Source organism: Pteropus vampyrus, unplaced genomic scaffold, assembly GCF_000151845.1.
Source record: "Pteropus vampyrus isolate Shadow unplaced genomic scaffold, Pvam_2.0 Scaffold12, whole genome shotgun sequence".
NCBI lineage: Eukaryota > Metazoa > Chordata > Mammalia > Chiroptera > Pteropodidae > Pteropus > Pteropus vampyrus.
Genome location: NW_011888793.1, coordinates 13140510 through 13161146, shown reverse-complemented (window position 1 = coordinate 13161146; position 20637 = coordinate 13140510). Strand labels below are relative to the sequence as shown.

At 35.6% G+C, this 20637-nt stretch overlaps 1 protein-coding gene across 2 annotated transcripts in view; it reads left to right on the top strand.

Annotated features, from left to right (window-relative positions):
• SLC2A2 (solute carrier family 2 member 2) overlaps nucleotides 1-20386 on the top strand; it is a 24441-nt gene extending 4055 nt beyond the window's left edge. Inside the window, exons 2-11 of one of the 2 annotated variants that reach the window (XM_011380387.2) lie at nucleotides 1278-1370; nucleotides 4345-4601; nucleotides 9126-9250; nucleotides 11917-12032; nucleotides 12927-13089; nucleotides 13580-13767; nucleotides 15487-15591; nucleotides 18868-18969; nucleotides 19643-19846; nucleotides 19936-20386. In XM_011380387.2, the coding sequence (XP_011378689.1) occupies nucleotides 4513-4601; nucleotides 9126-9250; nucleotides 11917-12032; nucleotides 12927-13089; nucleotides 13580-13767; nucleotides 15487-15591; nucleotides 18868-18969; nucleotides 19643-19846; nucleotides 19936-20136 (1293 nt within the window). In that variant the 5' untranslated portion in view covers nucleotides 1278-1370; nucleotides 4345-4512 and the 3' untranslated portion in view covers nucleotides 20137-20386. The remainder of the gene's footprint in view (nucleotides 1-1277; nucleotides 1371-4344; nucleotides 4602-9125; nucleotides 9251-11916; nucleotides 12033-12926; nucleotides 13090-13579; nucleotides 13768-15486; nucleotides 15592-18867; nucleotides 18970-19642; nucleotides 19847-19935) is intronic. The other variant, XM_011380398.2, reaches the window with a different exon arrangement.
• Nucleotides 20387-20637: the final 251 nt, after the last annotated feature.

The following is a 20637-nucleotide window of genomic DNA, read 5'->3' as shown; positions in this document are numbered from 1 at the left end:
GCTTGACTGGGGAATAAAGGATACTGGTTAATTAGCTATTTTTATGCTGAATAGGAGGATTTATAATTATCCCCCAATTTAGAGAAAAACTGAAGATCCTGTAGGGGAAGTGGCTTGCGTCACACACCCACTAAATATCAGAATGAGAACTGGAATCCATTCAACAAAGTTCCTACTATATCTCACATTATTTATTTAAAAATTTTTAAATTATGTAATTATATATGAAATAGTTTTCTTATAAAATGTTTAATAATGTAAATAAAAGAAAGAATATTTCTTTATCCCTCTTTTCCAATGTCACATTCTTCTTTAAACATCCTCCTCCTATTTGTTTTTTGAGAAAATGTTCTATGAATTACATACAACATACTCGGATTTAAGCCTTTTTAAAAAATTACACAATTTCCTTTGTCACTTAACAATAAGTCAGTACACAATCACATTATTCTTTTAAACTACTGTATAGCATGTTGTATGTATCTGATGTATGTATAATGATGTGTTTGAATCTATTGGCCAATTCCCATTGAATGACATTAGGTTCTTTCTACACTTTTTGCCATCATACACAAAATGCTGCATCAAAAATCCTTATATGTGACTTTGTAGCATGATATGATTTTTCTAAGATGGCTAGACATGTGATTATGAGTTGAAGGGGAAGAATGCTCTGCTCCTTTCTACATCACTTTTTCATTTGCTTTTGTAGCTACAGGGAGTTGGGGGGAAATAATATCCCTTTAGTCACAACTCGAGGTTCAACTAGTTGCAAATAATGAAAAGTATTACCTAACTGTTGATGTGAATCGTGACAAAGGCTGATTGATGCCTCTTGTATGAGTCTGGAGGTATTTTTGAACCATAATAATGTCCAGGAGTTCCTCATCTCTTATTTTACTTCTCTCAATGATATACATGACCGTTTTTATCTTAGCAGTTTCCTTTGGTCAGCAAAAATTCTACTTTTCAATCCTGATTTTGAATCTGAAATGTCTGTGTGTGTGTGTGTGTGTGTGTGTGTGTGTGTGTGTGTGTGTGTGTAAAAGGATTTTTGGTTTCTCCCCTGGAAGAAGCTTCAGCAGTGTAAGGGAAATAATGAATGGCTCTCACATTCCAGTATGAATGCCACTGCCAGGAACACAGAGCACACAGTGAGTATCAAGGGACAAGAACCAGCTTGTGAAGCCTGTCAGAAGTCCAAGCTGCAGACTGATGAGATGATGGGTAACTGAACTTGCCTGATGTTTTCTGGCCCTGTGTTTCATTTCCCACAGGTCACCAGGACCTTAGTTTTCGCTATCCTCACTGCTGTGCTTAGTTCCTTCAAGTTTGGATATGACATTGGTGTGATCAATGCCCCTCAACAGGCAAGTGAAACATGCACAATTCAAATCCCTTTTTGTCAATTCCTGTCAATGAAAGAAAGATATCTGTTCCTCATACGGAGAAATAAGGTGTGCTTATATGGGGAACACAGAGTAATCCCAGCCTTCAGTCAGGTACCATATACGTAGTTAAAGAGCTGATAACTTGGCTTTGCCTCCTCACTTAATAATCCTCATAGAAAAAAAAGGGGGCAATAAATAATTCTCGATCTTTGACTCTCCTGTTTGCTGAGCTCACAGAAATCTTTAGTCAGAATATCACGTGCCTAAGGATTTTTTTTTTTAAGTTTAAGAGCAATAATGCAGCATTCATTCAGAACTCTCAGCCATATATGAATGAAAATTCCAGGGAATGAGAAGAAACTATAGAAGGATATGTTTTATTTTGTGTAGAAACATTTATTGAGCACTGTGCATCAGGCACTTTAACATATGCCCTCACAAGTCTGCCCCTCCCAACAATCTTATTATGTCCATTTCTAGGCTAGGTTAAAACCTTTACGAGCACTAAGACTAAAAAGATTCTACTCCTTCCCTGCATTCATGTCTCCCATAGGTGATTCAATGTAAAATAATACAAAACTTTAAAATAATAGTCAAGAAGTCCAACAAGATTTGGATTTTCTTCATGATGACTATTTGGATGGGTATTTTTTAAATGATAGAATAATTGCTATCAATTTTCTCATTCATTTTGTGCATCACTACTCTGGTATCAAATGAACAGGAGAGAGATGTGATTTTTCTTAGCTCCCACAGCCTGTAACTGCTGAAACCAAGGACTCACTTCCTCTGCCCTAATTCAGACCGTCAGGTCACTTAGAACAACCTTGATGTCTTGTTCCTCTTCCTACCACCAGTGCTGAGCACAATGATTGGTATAAAAAAAAAGTATTCAATAAAGTGTTAAGTGAATGAAGGGAGAAGAGAGAGATGGGGAGAGAGAGAGAGACAGGAAGAGAGAGAGAGAGAGAGAGAGAGAGAGAGAGAGAGAACAAGCTGGGGGAAGGATAGCATAAGGTGAAAGTACAAACATTCGTTGGGTGCCTTCTATGAAGCAATAATGTTTTATCTGCTTCTCTTACAACTCCAAGGAAAATGTAAGATATTGCAGGATATGAATGTATGAAATGAGTGCTGGCCAGTCAATCCATCACCTGAAAAGAGTTTCTCCTTCGGTCAAAAGATGTGCTCTGGTTAGGTGCCACATATCATCATAAGTGTGGCAGGATCTGCTGCGGTTGAAAGATTTAAGGAATAACACTGAGGTTAGATCTTTTTCCTGTGGGTGATAACATGTGCCAATTTAGCAAGTTTCCTGAATTTTGGCTCAATATCACCATAATTGGTATTGTCTCTTCTCTTTTTGTGGAAAAACCTTTCGAAATTCTTATTTAAACCATCCCATCGAGTCTTAGAGGAAATCTAAGGTTTCCCTTCTTTCAATCACAGTCCTAGACCCAGACCTTAATCAGAGACACCACACCCCCGCAACACATACACACATACACACTGGCATCCAGCTTAGCGCCTTTTCTATAGCCTCTTCCTTCTGTGTTTAAATTGCTGCTTAAACACTACTATGTGAGAAGTATATTCAGGCCCATCTGTTTTTATTAGTGGAATGGCATTTGGAATTGTTTTAGGATATTTTTAAAATCACACTTTTTTATGCTTATGAAAACTACACATGCCTGTTGCAGAGAGTAATAGAAAAAAATCACCTGTAATTATTCTATCACATAGAGCAAACTGCTGAGAACATTTTGGATTTTTCTTTACAGCCATTTTTCTATGCAATATTATTCATACAGAGTGAACTTCTAATGAGGCAAATGTCTTGGGTCAGACTTCTTTTATCATAAGAGGACGTCAATTATTTTTCTCACTCAGCTGGCTGCTACATAGGACTTTGACCATGACTATCAGCTGCCTTCCAGGTCCTTGTCAGAGGTCCTCGCAGCTCACTGAAAAATAGTGACTAAATCATCATTGAGACTATACATAGAAGGAAGATAGCCTGAAGGATGTGTCTTTCTTTACTCAACTATACTCTCACATGATGTTTGCCTCTACAGAAACACTCTAAAACACTATAAAATATGGCTCTATAAAATTTAGTTTTGAATATTGTTCATTCTATTACACACTGAACTCTGTGAGGACCCATAGGAGAAACTTCCTTCAGATCTCAATACTTTCTTAGGGCCACTAGATTTTTTTATCTTTGGAATGCATCAATATACATGATTGTTTTCCTCTCTTTGCACTGGCTGTCAGGAAGTTTATTGCTAAATTTATAGCTCATTTCCAGCAAGGATACAGCACCTAGTGTTTGAATTTTGTATACAAACTTTATTTTCGGCCTCATCTTATCTTTTCCAATTTTTTTCTTATGTCCACTTTTATATTTCCATTAAAATATTTACATAAGTCAATTTAAATTCTGCTGTGCAGGTGTAACACTGGTGTGTATATGTATCTTTTTACCCTGCAGATTATGTTCAATTTAAATAACTGACAACATTTAAAACTTGAAAAATTGTACATAAAAACTCAGAAATCTGACTTCTCTTTAAAAATTAAAGGTCATCAACATTAGTCTCACATTTGCAGTTTCCTCCTTCAGATGGTGCAAATGCTCTTGAGTGCCATAATCCTGCCCACTCACTATTACATCATCAGTAGTAAAGTAGTTCGGTCCTCTCATCATCAAGGTTCCTCTTACTTCTTCACTTATTTGTTCCTGCCTGGTTCCTGTTGGCACTGGAATTTGTGACCTCTGTTTTATAAGACATGGTCAACTGTAAATAAATCTATATATGTTTGTACATGTATAACACACATAATTGGGATCATCCTGTTTAAAAACCTAAAATTTTAAAGAAAAAAGCAAATAAAAACTTATGGAATGTTTGAAATACTGGAGCTATTTTTCTTCATTTTATTTCCTTAGGTAATAATATCCCATTATAGACATGTTTTGGGTGTTCCACTGGATGACCAAAACGCTATCGACAACTATGCTAGTACACAAGAACTGCCCACAGCCCCATACCTAAGGAATCCAACACTAATCCCTGAGGCTGAGGAAGAGACTACGGCATCTGCTGGCCTCGTCACCATGTTCTGGTCCCTGTCTGTGTCCAGCTTTGCAATTGGTGGAATGATCGCATCATTCTTTGGTGGGTGGCTTGGGGACCGGCTTGGAAGGTAGGCAAATTTCATAAATAAACACAAACAGAAACTTTAGTATTTAGGGTTTGTTAGAATTTGTTTAGAAAGAAATCATCTTTCTTTTTGTGGAGTAGTTTTACAGTTGATTTTTCAACTCATGACCTATGAGTTAGGTCATTGTTGAACCAAATAATGGAAAAAGCTTTTGGATCAATATGCTTAATTGTGGAGGCTTTTACAGAAAAAGTGAGTTTGGTGTAATTTATAGATAATTGCTTTGAGTCTCTGGCTTTGTAAGTTATAAAACATATTAAGAAACCACTGCAGAAATAATTAAGACAAGTGCTGAATGGAAAGGCCAAGAGTGAAATTTTTAACCTGGGAGTCTATTGTTTGTTTCACCAAATCGCTCCATTTCTCAGACATACACTTTTCTATCTTCAAATTAAAATTTGGCATTTGGATCAGTCAAGTCCTAAGGTTAAGTCAATATTCCCAATTCCCAATTGCTCAGTGTATCTGGCATGGGGTTTCTAGACGCTGCTCCTGCTGTCTCGAAGCACCAGCCAGAGATGAAGCCAGTGGTATCTTCATTTCTCTACTCTGGTTTCTGTTAGGTGTTCTAGATTAAAAATATCAGTGGAATTCCTTTACACTCAAATTTCAGTCATGTGACATACTAAAGCCCTTAGGATCTGCCCACTCTCCATAGAGAGAGAAAGGAAATAAAATTAGAAAAGTAAAGTAATTATTTCTTTATATTTACTTTCTGTTCTTTGAGTCCATCTTTTATTAGTTACCCTTTTTCTGATTATGAAAATAAAAATGCAAATATGGAACATTTAGAAAATGCAAAAAAAATTAAAAAGTAAATGATACAGCTAAGCTATAACTGTCTTAGTAATTTTGGATTACAATTTATTGAAATTTTTAAATTCCTACTTTATAATTTAATCTCTCTGATTATTAAAATTCTGATAACTTTTTTCTCTTGTGCTGGAGTTTTTATATAATACAACTGTAAGAAGTTTTCTTAAGTAATAGGTAGTGTGGTAACCAAGTTTTATTCTTGTCCTTATTTGAAAGGGACTTTCCTCTACCATAAAGAAAATGGTCAGTGCCTCATATTTTTATCAACTTACTGGTGTTTAGTTGAACTTTAATTAGAATCCACACATTGCAGAGTTAATAAATTAACTTTAATCGTAAAAAAAAATTAAAAATCATTTTAATTTGCACCAAATTAGTTTAAAAAATTGAAAAGATTTCTAGATTATTTTTTCTAAAATAAATAAAATTAAGCAAAATTAAAATTTTAAATATAGACAAAGCAATTTTTTAACAGCTACTAATATTTTATACTTATTCCCAACCTTGAAGAAACAATTTAAGCTCTTGATATCCCTCATTTAGGCACAAAATTCTGAGAGGTCCAGACTTACCTTAAAACATGTAATTAGTGTCCTAGTTATGGAAGTAGGATGCATGTTCTCCCAAGTCTTAGGATTTAGCATCGACCATGGTACTCCAAAACAATGTCGAATGACCATTTATGGTCATTACCAAATGACTGATGGTAATTAAAAGTGAGTCTTTTTCCAACTCTCAGTGGAAAAATGATCCTCCTTGAAAATCAGCCATAAAAATTAATAATTTTAACTTCCAAAGTAGGATAAAAGAGTATAGTGTTTCCCATAAAACTATTTTTCTAGGCAGATTCACTGAAAAATGACAAGATTTTTTTAATTGTCAGGGTCATTACAAGTTAAAAGTAAATAAATAAAAATGTAATTTTCCATTACTGCTTTAAAAAAGTCCTTCCTTCCTTTTTTTAAAATTTATTTTTATTATGGTGACATTGGTTAATGAAATCCAGTAAGTTTCAGGTGTGCAATTCATCAGTAAGGCATATATATATCTATATACATATATATACACACATACATAGATACATAGATATAGATAGATATAGATGATATAGATATAGATATAGATACTACAGATACAGATACAGATACAGATACAGATACAGATATTATAGATATAGATATAGATATAGATATAGATATAGATATAGATATAGATATATTGCATTGTGTGTTCACCACCCATAGTTAGATTTTTTTCTGTCACCACATATTTGACCCCTTTTATCCCATCTACCTCCCTCCTCCCCTCTTTTCCCCTACCCTCTGGTAACCACTAGTCTATTGTCCATGTCCATGAGTTGTATAATAGTTAATAGATGTCTGTGGCTACTATTTTTAGACTTGCGTTTTCTAGAGGCTATGTGTGCACTTTCGATTTTATGAGTATGATGGAGGAAACCATGGTGTGTGCAACCCACACAGCCACAGTCAAGAGAGGCGTGCAAAACTTGCTGTGGAATGCTTTCTTCCTTTGTATCAAAAATGGAACTCACTACAATGAAGCATTAACCTTTGGTTTCACACAGATCAAGTCCCCAGTTCTGCTACTTAGTAGCTGCGTGAAAATGAGAACGTTACTTAGGTTCTCTAAAATGTTTTCCTTCATCTGCAATGTGGAAAAAAAATAATACCTACCTCCGTGGTATCATTGTGCAGATTAAATGAGAGGAAATATAAAGAGTTTAGAACAATGTCTGGTGAAGAGTAAGGCAGCAAGTGCAGCCTTTAATGATGACAACAATGATGAAGCCTATGCTAACGAGAGTATTTAAAACAAGATTTAGAGAAATGTACTTAGAAATATATTTCCTTCTCCTTGATTCTACAATTTCACATATTTTTAGATTGTTTATTCTTGGGCATTTCTCACATTTGAGCAGAAGTTACAAACCCTTTAAGTTGTATAAAGTGCTCCAGCATCCCTCGGTGGTAAGAAAGAAAAACTTTAGAGCAATCTGGCATCAAAAATACTTTCAGGCTATCTCTTTTAAGATTTTTTTAATCTCCCCCACATCCCACCAATAGAATATACTATTAACTAGCCTAGTAACAGTTTCTTAAGGTAAATTTTTGGATTTGCCTGTCCTCTGTCCTTGTGTAAAGAAAAAGCACTTCACCGAGAAACATCCCTTTCTTTTTCTACTCTACAGCTCTGAAGCTGGCCAACTCTAAATCATGCTGTTTCCCCTGCCTTTGTGTAGTTAAAAATTTCCATATATTAGTTTCCTATTACTGCTCTAATGAATTACCACAAACTTAATGCCTTAAAACAACACAAATTTATTTTCTTATTAGTTTTGGAGGTTAGGAGCCCAAATTCAATTTCACTTGGCTGAAGTCAAGATGTCAACAGGGTTGGTCCCTCTTGGAGGTTCCAAGGGATGAATCCATTTCCTTGCCCTCTCCCACTTCCAGGGGCCATCTACATTCCTTGGCTCTTCCTCCACACCTTCAAAGCACATCATTCCAATCTCTACTTCTCTCATCACACCACCTTCCCTTCTGCCCTCTTATTACGAGGATACTTGTGATTATAGCATTGGGTCCACCCAGATAATCCAGGATAATCTCTTCAGCTCAAAATCTTTAATTACATCTGAAAAATCCCTTTTGCCATACAAGGTAATGTATTCTCGGGGTCTGAGGATTAAGATGTAGAGTCTTGGGGGTTTTATTGAGCTCATCACATGGTTGTTGGGCAATCATTGCAGTTTGAGATTAGATAGTTTTACTCTCAGAAAAAAAATTTGTTTAGTGTTAAATATATTTGTGTAAAAAAAGTTCAGCTATTAAAATTTGAAACATTGAAATAGAACATAACAAGATTACATTTTTTTGTGGCACAAACATTTCCATACCTGTCCACTCAGATTCTTTCATTGGCTTTATCATCTTCTGAACTTTGAAGGTTTCTGTGTACCTCACTTTCCCATTTAATAGGAGTAAATATCTGAAAATGTTGTCAAATTTCACTTGATTAATTCTGAAAATGTTTTTTGTTGCTATTGTCAGCTTTTTGTGTATTTTACATTGGTTAACATTAATTCATAGATTCTGAAAATATGCTGACATACAATTTTAAAATAAGAGTAAGTATAATTCTCTATGATAAACCTAAAGTAAATTTTAATTTACTTCGAAATAATCCATAAAAAATAAAAATTTAATTTAAATAGCTCCTTTCATGATCTACAACAACTAAAAACCTGTACCGTTAAAAGGAAAAAAAAAAAAGCAAGGTGTCATAGGTTACAACTACAGATTTAAAGTTAGCTATTGCCAGACATTTATTCTTTAAAATAATCAACTAGTAGGAAACTCAGTTAACTGTTTGAAAAGTGTCAGAAGTTTTATCTTAAATCAAACTAGTCATCACCACAATTGAATCTCTCTATCAAAATGTGGAGATCAGGTGCATGAAACCCACATTCTCTCATTATAAATACTACTTATTTTTAATACTTCAGTACATTGATAAATCAAAGTAGCAATCATGGTTTAAGATTCCTAAACTAGCCTTTTTAGCAAAATTAAAATAATCTCTTAGGTAAAAATCTCAGCATACTCTGAAAGCAAATAATTTTATCAAGTTTTGATGTTGAATTTTAATCCTTGCTTTTTAAAATTTCAGAATCAAAGCCCTGTCGGTAGCAAACATTCTCTCATTTACTGGAGCTCTCTTGATGGGGTGTTCGAAATTGGGACCATCTCACATTCTTATAATTGCAGGAAGAAGCATATCAGGACTCTATTGTGGTAAGTCTCACACCCATTCACACACACACACACACACACACACACACACACACACACACACACACATCCGAAAATTATTTTAACAGCAAATGTGGTAACATGAAGGGAACATTTTGAGCCTGAGGTGGCATCGCAAAAGGGATAGACAGTAACATAAAGTTGAAGCAGTGAATCAGGGAGTTTGGGACCAGTATGAGGGAATTGTGAAGCTAGCTTCTTATCCACGGCATTGACATCATTTCTAGTCATATGATCTCAGACAGATTATTAACGCTCAGTATCCTTATCCATTAAATGAAGAGAATAATATCTACCTCAAAGGTGTTTGTGAGAATACATGTACAATGTTCAGCACACAATCTAACTACATACAGTAGACTGCCAAGAAATACTAGCTACTATTACTCCTGACATGCAGTAGACACTGGAAAACTGCTACACCCAGAATCTCTGACTCGTCCTGTTTTGGCTTATCTGGCTGCTTATGTCTCTGTCTTATCTGGAAAGACGTTGATGCCTGGTCCATCTCTCAGACTGCACTGCCTAGCCCTGTCGGATTCCAGACCTGGCCAGGTGAAGCCTTGAAGTGGCAGTCGCCATAGGGAGAGAGAATCGGGAAGAAGCAACAGGTAGTGGAGTTCTGAATTAAAGAAGAACACTCCTCACATGAACTTTACATCTGAATTGCCAGAACCATTAGTTCTTGGTAACGGCCTTTCAAACCATTCAGCAGACACCTGAACAAAAAGAGGATCACTCAATCTTCAAAACAGCCAAATCTTTAACTTCTCAATATTGACAATGCCCTAATAGTTCTGGGCTGAGATTTTAACCCATTGTCCCAAATTGTAGCAAATTCAAACCACTAATCTCCATTGGGAGAGGTAGAGAAGAAGCAAGGGCACAAAATGGTATATAAAATATTTATAACACACCTGCAAACAGGAAAGAACATAATCCTATGCATTTTCAATCATCAGTTAAAAGTCTAAAATTAATTAAATTCCACTTTTCGTTGTTTTCAATGTTAATACACATAACTGAAAGTCAGAATAGCTTTATCAAAGTGAAAACTCAGCCCACATGTGGGAAGAGCTTTGGATTCATAGTGAATCAATTCTGGCACTGTCTCTGTCTTATCTTAGATATGTTTCTTCTTCTGGAAACTGCACATAATGACACTATCAAAGAGGTTCAAATCACGATTCTTCTTTCTTTTCTCCCCATTTTTTAAAACATGGTTAAAAAAGATACAAAACATTTTCGGTAAAATTGAAAAGAAATGCTATCAACATATTGTGAAGCAACCTACCACTAGCATAGTAAAGTACACTTGTACTCGCCAATCGGCTTTTAAAATTACATAGTCCAATTCTGAGTATCAGAGTTGCTAAAAATTATAGGAAATGCAATTTGATTTCAAGTTCATGTGACTTCAGACCTGTGAGCTTATCTACACTATTCTGTTCTTGAGGTATACTAGCATATATTACACAAAGATAGTACAGCCTAGACTAGGAACTAATAAATGAGGTTTTTTTTTTTTTCTTATTTGAGATCAACAGATCTAACATTAGAGTCAGCAGAAATTCAGATGCTATATCTACCACACAAATCGTCATGTAAAATATTAAGAACAATTTAAAGCTTTAAAAACATATATTGAAAGTTTCCAAAAATATATTTTACACAAAGATCATCCATTTTCATTTGCCAGGCAGGCAGGCAGTCTAAAAGGAAGCCTCTGACAAATCTTATTTTTTAATTCTGAAGAAAAATGCCAAACACTGCATTCAACCTTGACTTATTGGTAGTCTCTGACCTTTTTAATGCACTCAGCAAACGGCTGGACACTCTACCATTCCAACATGACTGAGTACATCTACATTTAAGAAAATTATAAAAGGCAGAATTGGCCCAGTGCTTTTCAATTTTTGTATTCCTTTAAGCACCCAGAGCCTTTATTTAAATAAAATCTTTTCTGAAGCCTATTATGTGGGGAGAATAAAGAAGAAGCTGGGTTGCTCTGTTTGGAGTAATTGGGGAAAGAGCCCCTGAGCAACTTAACTCCTTACACCTAACTCAGTAACGACCCCTCACCACCATCACCATCTTCTAACAGTGATCTTGAGTCACCTCTACATTGTGGAAACTCATATAGGGCTTGTAGCTCTTGTGCTAACACTCTGTTGCACTGTGATCTTCGGTAAGCTCTTTCTCACCTTGATCAAGTAAAGATGTGACCAAGACATGTTCTAATTTCCTTTAATCCCATGAATCTAGATTAAGAATATTATCATTTTTTAAGAATATTATTCATGCATACTTCAGTCTCTTTTTTAAAGACATTCAAAGGCATTATGTGGTAAATTCAATACTAACATGGATTTTTTTTTTAACTAAATAAGACAATACTATGAATGATTGTCAAATGCTTGACTAACCATTTCTTTCTATTTGTATATCTAGCTACAACTTTATCTGGAATCTAATCAACAAATATTTTTTGAATGAACTGTTTATGATTGGGAACAAGGGTTCTTTCTTTCAACAGACTCAGGAGGAGACTCTCAATCAGAATATTGACTGTACTTAAACCAAATTAACATTTTTGAATTGAGATAGTCCTAGATTCTCTTTAACATTTATGTTTATGTTTTATGCAGGGATAATTTCAGGATTGATTCCAATATACATTGGTGAAATTGCTCCAACCGCACTCAGGGGTGCTATTGGCACTCTTCACCAGCTGGCCATTGTCACAGGCATTCTTGTTAGTCAGGTAAAAACTCTTATCCCCTACTTCACCCATCTTCTACTTTATCCAACTTCTCCCTCCCTGACAAGCCATCCTCACTGTAAACCAACACAGGAAATAAAAAACAACCCTGAAAAACCCAATTCCACCAGTGATAGTGGAGTTGGTGTAAAGGCATAGGCATTTTTGCTCAAAGCTAAAAATTATCACTACTCCACTCCACACTTTCCCCTTGGATTTGTGATGGTGTTGGCACTAGAGGTAACCTGGAAGCTAAGTCTTGAACTTCTGGATCTATTCTAGAATTAAAATTTTTCGTTTAGATTTAAACTTCACATTTTTGGCTCTCTGGGTTTCCTTTGTTTTGAGGATCTTACCTGGAATTCTAATATATAAATGATGACCAGATTTTGTTCAGCTAGTTCTATCTTTCCCTTCTGTCCTGTGGTCTCAGAGGGAGTCCTTGGAGCTCCAAACCTGTGGCTCTCCAGAGGGTAAACTACTGCAATAGGAATCACAAAGCCGGTTCTCATCAGAGTAATTGTTCTATCTCTATAACCCCATTCTATTTAAGTTCTGGATAATCTAAGAAGAAAATTTTTAATAAAGGTCCAAAGTTATGTATGATTTTTAGTGTCTTTTAAATATTAAATATATTCTCTAAAAGTTTGGTTGGTTCTCATTCTAAATGTCCCATTGGAGTTAATGAAAACAAACCTAGGTGAATTCTTTGTAAAACAAATGGTCCCTAATTTAGTTAAGGTGAGACACACTATTAATAGTTTTCATCTTGTGCATACTTGAATCAAAATTGTCAGAGATTACTATTAAATAATCAATATGCTTTTTCAACAAATTACTGCAGAAGGCAGGCCCAAAGTGTTGTGTGGTTGATATGCTTCCCCTCTGCCTTTTCAGATTGTTGGCCTTGACTTTATCCTGGGCAATCATGAGCTGTGGCACATCCTGCTTGGTCTGTCCGCTGTGCCAACTGTCCTTCAGTCTCTGATGCTCTTCTTCTGTCCCGAAAGCCCCAGATACCTTTACATCAAGTTAGATGAGGAAGAAAAAGCAAAGCAAAGTAAGTCTACGTGTGAGTGTACTTTCTGTCTGTTGTTTTGGAACTATCAGCTAATGAGAAACTGTGCATGAATGGTTTCTCATGAAACTGGTACCAGTGCTTTCCAAATGAGGTCAGTGATTACATATAAGAAGAATGCGCAAGATCACTTTAATATGACTTGTAATGCCATTTTGTCTACATAAACTTTCACGCAAGCCCAAATCAAAAGCTCATATGCAGAGTACTGAATTCAACCACAGGCTTCTAAAAGACCTTCCCAGCATTATGCTTCTGTGATAATGAGGATCATAGTTTTCTTTGTCATAAGATGAAGCTAAATGTTCTGCTTTTTTAAAAAATAAAACAGCAGGATTTAATTTAACAAAAAAAATTTTTCCCAACTCACACATTATTAATAGAGCTATACAGAACTGCAGTTTGTTCATTTACCTAATAAAAATAAATTTTTAAACCTGAGTTGTATAAACCTAATCATTTTGGGGGACAGGCTTGAAAAGACTCAGAGGAGGTGCTGATATCACCAAAGACATCACTGAGATGAGAAACGAAAGAGAAGAAGCAATAAGAGAACAGAAAGTCTCCATAATTCAGCTCTTCACCAACTCCAGCTACCGACAGCCTATTCTAGTGTCATTATTGCTGCATCTGACTCAGCAGTTTTCTGGAATCAATGGCGTAAGTTTAAGAACATCTCCTAACTCTTAAGAGCAAAGTGAATTAAGATAAAGTGGGAAAAAGGTATAAGTTTAAATAGCTAAAAAACATTTTAAGATGTTGACATCACATGTTTTACTACAATGAACTGAGTAAGCATTCATTTCTGTTTTGCCTCATCTACTTTCTAAAATTAGCTTACAGTTTTTAAAAATGCCAACATTCTATGTACTGTATGTCTATTAAAATGAAAGTAAAAAGGCAAAAGTCATAATAAATACAAAAGAGGGAAAAGGAGAGTAATTATACCAAAGAAAACTAAATTATAAGGGGCTTCTAGAGTTGAGCATCGAATGTAGGATTTACGATAGCCTAGGCATAGTTCCCTCTATCTATTTAAATGAAATACACCAGATAGCCAGGTGCAAGATGTTCTCTGCAATCCAAGAAACTTTAAGTTTATTTGGGGAGACAGCACATGCACACAAAATGAACAATAGAGTGAACTGATTTGATATTGGTGAGTGAGGATGGTAGAAAACACATTATCGAAAAACATACTAAGTATTAAACTTGCTATCTTTTAGGTTTTGAATTGAAATCTTTCATTATGCATACTAAAATTGTTTTACTGGCAATAGCTACTAGAAGAAAACAAACATTCGTTAAGAAACTAGATGAAGAAAATCACTTGTCCCCTTTCATTGCTGGTAAAAATGTGATTTGGGCTTCCTCTATCGTGAGCCAATCCCAGATCCACAAGGAACACTTTGGGGGTGACTGATGGATGGGCAGAGATGTGGGGGAGGTAAAGAAAGTAATTCCTATGAGGCAAAGCAAAAGGAGCCCTGAACCTTACACCAAAAGCTAAATATGGCTCTGCCGTGGTATTTGTCCTTTAAAGGGTCCTTGATGTTCATTTTTATCTAATATTCTTTATAACTTTGGGACTCAGAGACCAAATTGCTATGTCCTATCTCAGCTCTGCATGTACATCTAATGGCACAATACTTAATCTGTCTGAACCACACTGCTTTAGCTTCCATTCCAGTGTCTGCCTTAGTGGTATCCAGGAAATATTGAACTTGCAGCTGTTAGCAGCCTAAAAATGATGGAATAGTGTGCAGTATGCTGTAAGTCACTCCTCACTGAACACAGTCTGCACAGTTTTCCTGCCTCAGCCCCATCTGCAGAAAGACATGTTATGTGGGGAAAGAGTGACAGAGGACAGTAGTACACAAAATGACCTAAAAGACTATTATAAAAGTAAAAACATAACTAAATAATAAAGGCTGTGAGGGAGGTTGTATACTAGATTTCTCCATCTCCACTGAGATTAGTGGAAATTTTTAGGTTAAATGTAATAGCAACAGGAATAGCAACTCTCATTCATACACACTGGTAAGAGTATAAACTGATACAACTTCTTTGGAAAGCTGTTTGGCAGTATCTATTAAAGCTGAGCATATGAATGCTCTATTGTTCAGAAGTCCTATTCCTAGGTGTAAATGCATGCACATACACTGAAAGGATTGTTCTAGAATGTTCATAGCAGCACTATTCATAATGTCCCTAAACGGCAACTACCTAAACGCCCATTAATAGTAGCATGGGTAACTAAATTGTGGTATATTAATACAATAAAGTACTATATAGTAATGATGATGACTAGTCTACAAACACATGACCTAGATTATTCTACAAAAGTAATACTGCAGCTAAACTGTTATTACTTTGCAGATCTTTTACTACTCAACCAGCATTTTTCAGACAGCTGGAGTCAGCCAACCGGTTTATGCAACCATTGGAGTTGGTGCCATCAACACAGTTTTCACTGCTATCTCTGTAAGTAAAATACCCTAAAATATTGTGCTTGTTCCTCAGTCCAGGAATAGGAGTAAAAAAAGAAAAAAAAAAAAACTCTGTGATCTAAAAGTGATCAACGACTTATTGTCCACATATACTGGATATATAAAACTAAGTGGGTCATGGGAAGAGTCCTGTGTGTGAATAACCAACCCCTGTATTGAATTAGGCATAACTGAGAAGGTTTTCTGGTTCTCTTGTTATCACTTGTTCTCTCTATTGGTATGGATGCCATTAGTCACTCATTTGTAAATTAATAATTCACATAGGGACACAGGACTTTCTCCTTGTGTAAATATATGGATTCTTTCTCCTTTGCTCTATACTTAAGCACCTTGAGATTAGCCAACAACTTGTCAGTTCTATCAATTTTGGGTCTTGTACCTAGATTCCTCCCTTTCCATGGTTGAAATTCTTTTTTTTTTATACTGATGTTTTGGGAAAATATTCTAAAAATTAATGTAGTCCTCTCAATTAGGTATCTAAGCCTCTTATAAATGCCTATGCTGTTAGGCCATCGGGCAGAGTTTCCAAGTAGCTCACAATGCCATGGCTTCTGGTCCTGCATGTGAGTGCGTGATATCATGAGAGTATGGAATAGAAGTGATGTGTAAGTTGAAAAGTTATTGTTATTTTTGAAATGTTATTCTTTTGAAATGTCAAATGTTATTTATTTTTGAAATTTTTTTCCAACAAAGGGGAAAAGACTATATACTCTTCTTAAAACCAAATATCTTAAATAATGATTCAGTATCTTGACAATAATAATATTTAACATAATATTCTAAGAATTAAAGTAAATAAACAACAACCAAAAAAAAAAAAAACCCTGAAAACTTCCCAACTAATTTAACTCACTCTAAAACGAGGGTAATTGGGCTTATTTTTATCTTAGAATGCAGGATGTTCAGCTTGGGCTTTTCAATTTTGGTCACAGTGCTATACTCAATATACTTTAGTCATTTGTTTTTAATTCTCTGTACATGGACTTTTAACTATTACCTTTGATTCAATAAATTATAGCCTGGACACCTAGATCAAAAGGCAGCTTTGTCCAGACCACATTAAACAGTGTTGAACCTTGGAAAGCAGGGAAGAACAAATAACAAGGGAACACCCGTGGTTTTGTAGACATGCCTTTAGAGATAATGCCAGTTTAAGCCAAAAGGCCACTCTAAATCAATGAAGGCCTGGTGCTGGGATGTAATCCAAGGGACTATTTGCATTCTTTTGTCCCCTGAGATAATATTTTTTACACATCCTACTTGAACATATTTTTCTAATATAAAGATGATGATTAAAATATTTTATCTGTAACAGGATTTGCTATGTAAAGCTTCAAGTTGTCGAGGTCGAGTAACTCAAACTCTAATAGTGCCTGAATTTCACAGAATTTCATTTTTTTATTTATTATGGTGACATTAGTTAACGAAATCCAGTAAGTTTCACATGTACAATTCAACAGTGAGTCATATATACATTGCATTGTGTGTTCACTGTCCATAGTTAGATTTCTTTCTGTTACCACATGCAGAATTTCATTTTTGTCTCCCTTCTGCCGACACCTTTGAAGTGGGAGGAGTTATTTTGAAAAGTGTCTTGATTATTTTGAATAAACCTTTATAGAGTTCATCTTTTTATTCTGTGAAAATTTTTGAGCAAGTGGAATAATAAAAATAATTTCTAATCAGCTGTCTAATTACAAATAACGCTCCAGGACTACAAATAACATTTAAAATTTTTAATTATATATTTTTTTGAAAAGTTGTTTTAAAGTCAAAAAAAGTACAAAAACGATAGCCCCTCAGTCATCCAGTTTCTCTCCCCCAAATTAACCAATGTTATCAAATTCCATATATTCTTTCAAAAAATATATGCAAATAAGAATATGCACTTGTCACCAAACTCTAAGTAGGCTTCCAGGATCTAACTGACACACGCTGGGGCATAGCTGAGAGTTTTGGTCAAACAGATATCTCCAGCCCCTAACTAAGTCTCATCCTGTGTCACTCTCCTCCCTGAGTGCTCACCTGGCCTCCAAAAGGGAGTTCAACTTAATTTTCAAGGCATGTAGGTTTAGAGTTTATTATCCTATTAGTAATAATTGTTCTGAGGCAGAAGAAACAGACATGGTAAAAGCTCTTATTCCTGAAGAAATGCTTTTATTTTCTTGGTAGCTTGACGTGATGTCATCAAGTCAGTTTTGAAAGTCATAATCAAAGAGTCAAAATATAGAGAGAAATTTTATGAACTTGAGAAAGCTTTGTTTTTCGCACTTCCTTCTCAATAATTAAATGCAAGCTCTTAGCTTATCATCCTGAAGTGATTTGAAATTCTCATACGAAATGCCTCTGAGATGAAAGGGGCTTTCACTGCAGGGGAAAAGAAATATTTCTCAGATATTTTCAGAGCCAGAGCTCACTATTCTAAAGATACTGGATTGCTATTGGTTTACTGATAGATTTATGAGCCTAGTCAATTTACTCACCAAAGTGAGAAATTATGACAGGTAGTTTTTTGTTTGCGATTCACTAACCTTGGCAGTATTCCAAGGATCAAGCAAGACTCTATTCAATAGCTCTGGCCTTGGCTAATTGTAAATTTTAACCATTAATGTGAAGGTACCCAGACCAAAGGGAATCAGTAACATATCTCTTGGCTTAGAATAAGAAAGCACTTTAACCTTTTGCTTTGAGTCTTACCTTCTCAAATGGATAGTTCATTCCCAGCAACAGGTACATTTAGGTACACCAGAAAAATGAAGACTTGTCTATTTTGGTAAAATGATCAAATTTCATATGTTGCCACATGAGCAGTCACAATATGATTTCATTAGCAGTATACAGATCCTTGTGATTATAACTTAGGATAAATACCAAGAAAGGAATTAATGTCATTTTTAGTGTGGAAACTTCATATTTTAAACATACAGGAGATCAACCGGAAGGGATCCAAGATGTATAGCCTCTTAATATTGTATCCAAAGGGATAATCATAGAGAGGTGGTAACACTCCTGTTCTTTCTCTAGAATGCCCTGTTCAAATCAATGTGACTAAATAAAGCAGGTATTCGTTGATGGCCTCTGGTCACTGAGACCAGCTCTGCCACCTCGGGTAAGAGTCACACCCTCCCCAGTTCCACATCTGTAAAATGGAATAATAGAACTGCCTCTTTCCTTCGTATAAATTTAAATGACCTCTTTGTCAGTAAAGACTATATAAGTATAAAGCCTATATATTTTAAAACTTTCCTAGGTATTCCTTGTGGAGAAGGCAGGGCGACGCTCTCTGTTTCTAATCGGAATGAGTGGGATGTTTTTCTGTGCCATCTTCATGTCCGTGGGACTTGTGCTACTGGTGAGTTTGGTGCCCGCACTGAGATTTCTGGTTACCATATGACAGCACTTCTGTGCTCCACGTTAAAGTGTTTTGTATGTCAAAAACATTTGAGAATTTCTTATGAAATAAAGCCAGAGGAACAACATATAATACCAGGGAGAAATGTAAAGAAAAAGAGAACAAGGGTTTAAACTTTGGGTTTAAAGACTGAATATCAGCAAGTAAATTGTACGTATTACCCAGGCAGGCAGTGTAGCAAAATGGTCAGAGCATAAACTCTGGGGTCAGCCTCAGTGCTGGCTCCGCTACTTGGCTGTTGCGTGACCTTGAGCAAGTGTCTAGACCTCTCTAGCCCAGCACCCTCAACCACTACTTTGCATGCATCCTGTCTAGCGACCTAGTATTAATAAGAACAAAAGTCGCTGGATCCCTACCTTGCATTTTTCACAGGAAAAGAGTGACTAAGAGTCATATAAAATTCTAACCTAGAGGATTTCCTATAACGGAACTCAAGAGATTTAAGGATGACTCAGACTAGAATAAACTTGTCTCCAACTAGAATAACTTCTACTTAATTGAACATAAACGCTTCAGGAAACGAGCCATGTCACTGCTAAATTCAATGAGAGTCTACTTAGCTAAAGGAAGAAGCAGCCAATGACCCTAGTCCTATTTTTTGTTTTTTCCTCAGAATAAATTATCTTGGATGAGTTACGTGAGCATGATAGCCGTCTTCCTCTTTGTCAGCTTCTTTGAAATCGGGCCAGGTCCCATTCCCTGGTTCATGGTGGCTGAATTTTTCAGTCAAGGATCGCGTTCTGCTGCTATGGCAGTAGCTGCATTCACCAACTGGACCTGCAATTTCCTTATAGCTCTGTGTTTCCCATACATTGCGGTAAGCAGCCTAACATTGTGCAGATTTATTGAATTGAAGATAGGGTTGGACAGCTGCTAATTGAGACTCTGTATTTGGTCTCTCTGCAGGACTTTTGTGGACCTTATGTGTTTTTCATCTTTGCTGGAGCAATGTTTGTCTTTACGCTGTTCACATTTTTCAAAGTTCCAGAAACCAAAGGAAAGTCCTTTGAGGAAATTGCGGCAGAATTTCGAAAGAAGAGTGGTTCAGCCCAAGCACCAAAAGCTGCTACAGAAATGAAATTCCTTAGAGCTACAGAGACTGTGTAAAGATAACCTGCTTTTTGACATGAAGAAAAAGGAAGGAAGCCATGCGTTTTTAAATGACGATTCTTTGAGAATTTTATGTCTATGTCTTAAAGTATTTTTTTATTTTTTAAAGAGCTTTTATGGGCCCTGATCGGAAATGTCATCAAATTTTACCAAAGAGAGTATTTTTTCTTAAGTTACAGAATCTACTTTTGATGCTAAGACTCTGTAATTAAGTAAACCAAAAAGTCTAGCTCCTTTCACTACGCTAAATGACAAGGACATTCTAATATTCCTAGTTCTACTCTTTAAATAATATTCTCTTGAAATCAAAGTGGTTTCAAGGTATCATATTATTGCTTCCTTAAGCACCTGGTTAGAAACCTGAAGGTACAACTGATATTTACATATTTGAATATGATCCCACTCAGTTTTTATCTTATGCATTAGAATTTGCATTTTGCTTAAATTTTTATTTTTATTTTTTTTTTGTATTTTTTGTGTGGAATGGTTTTTTGTGTA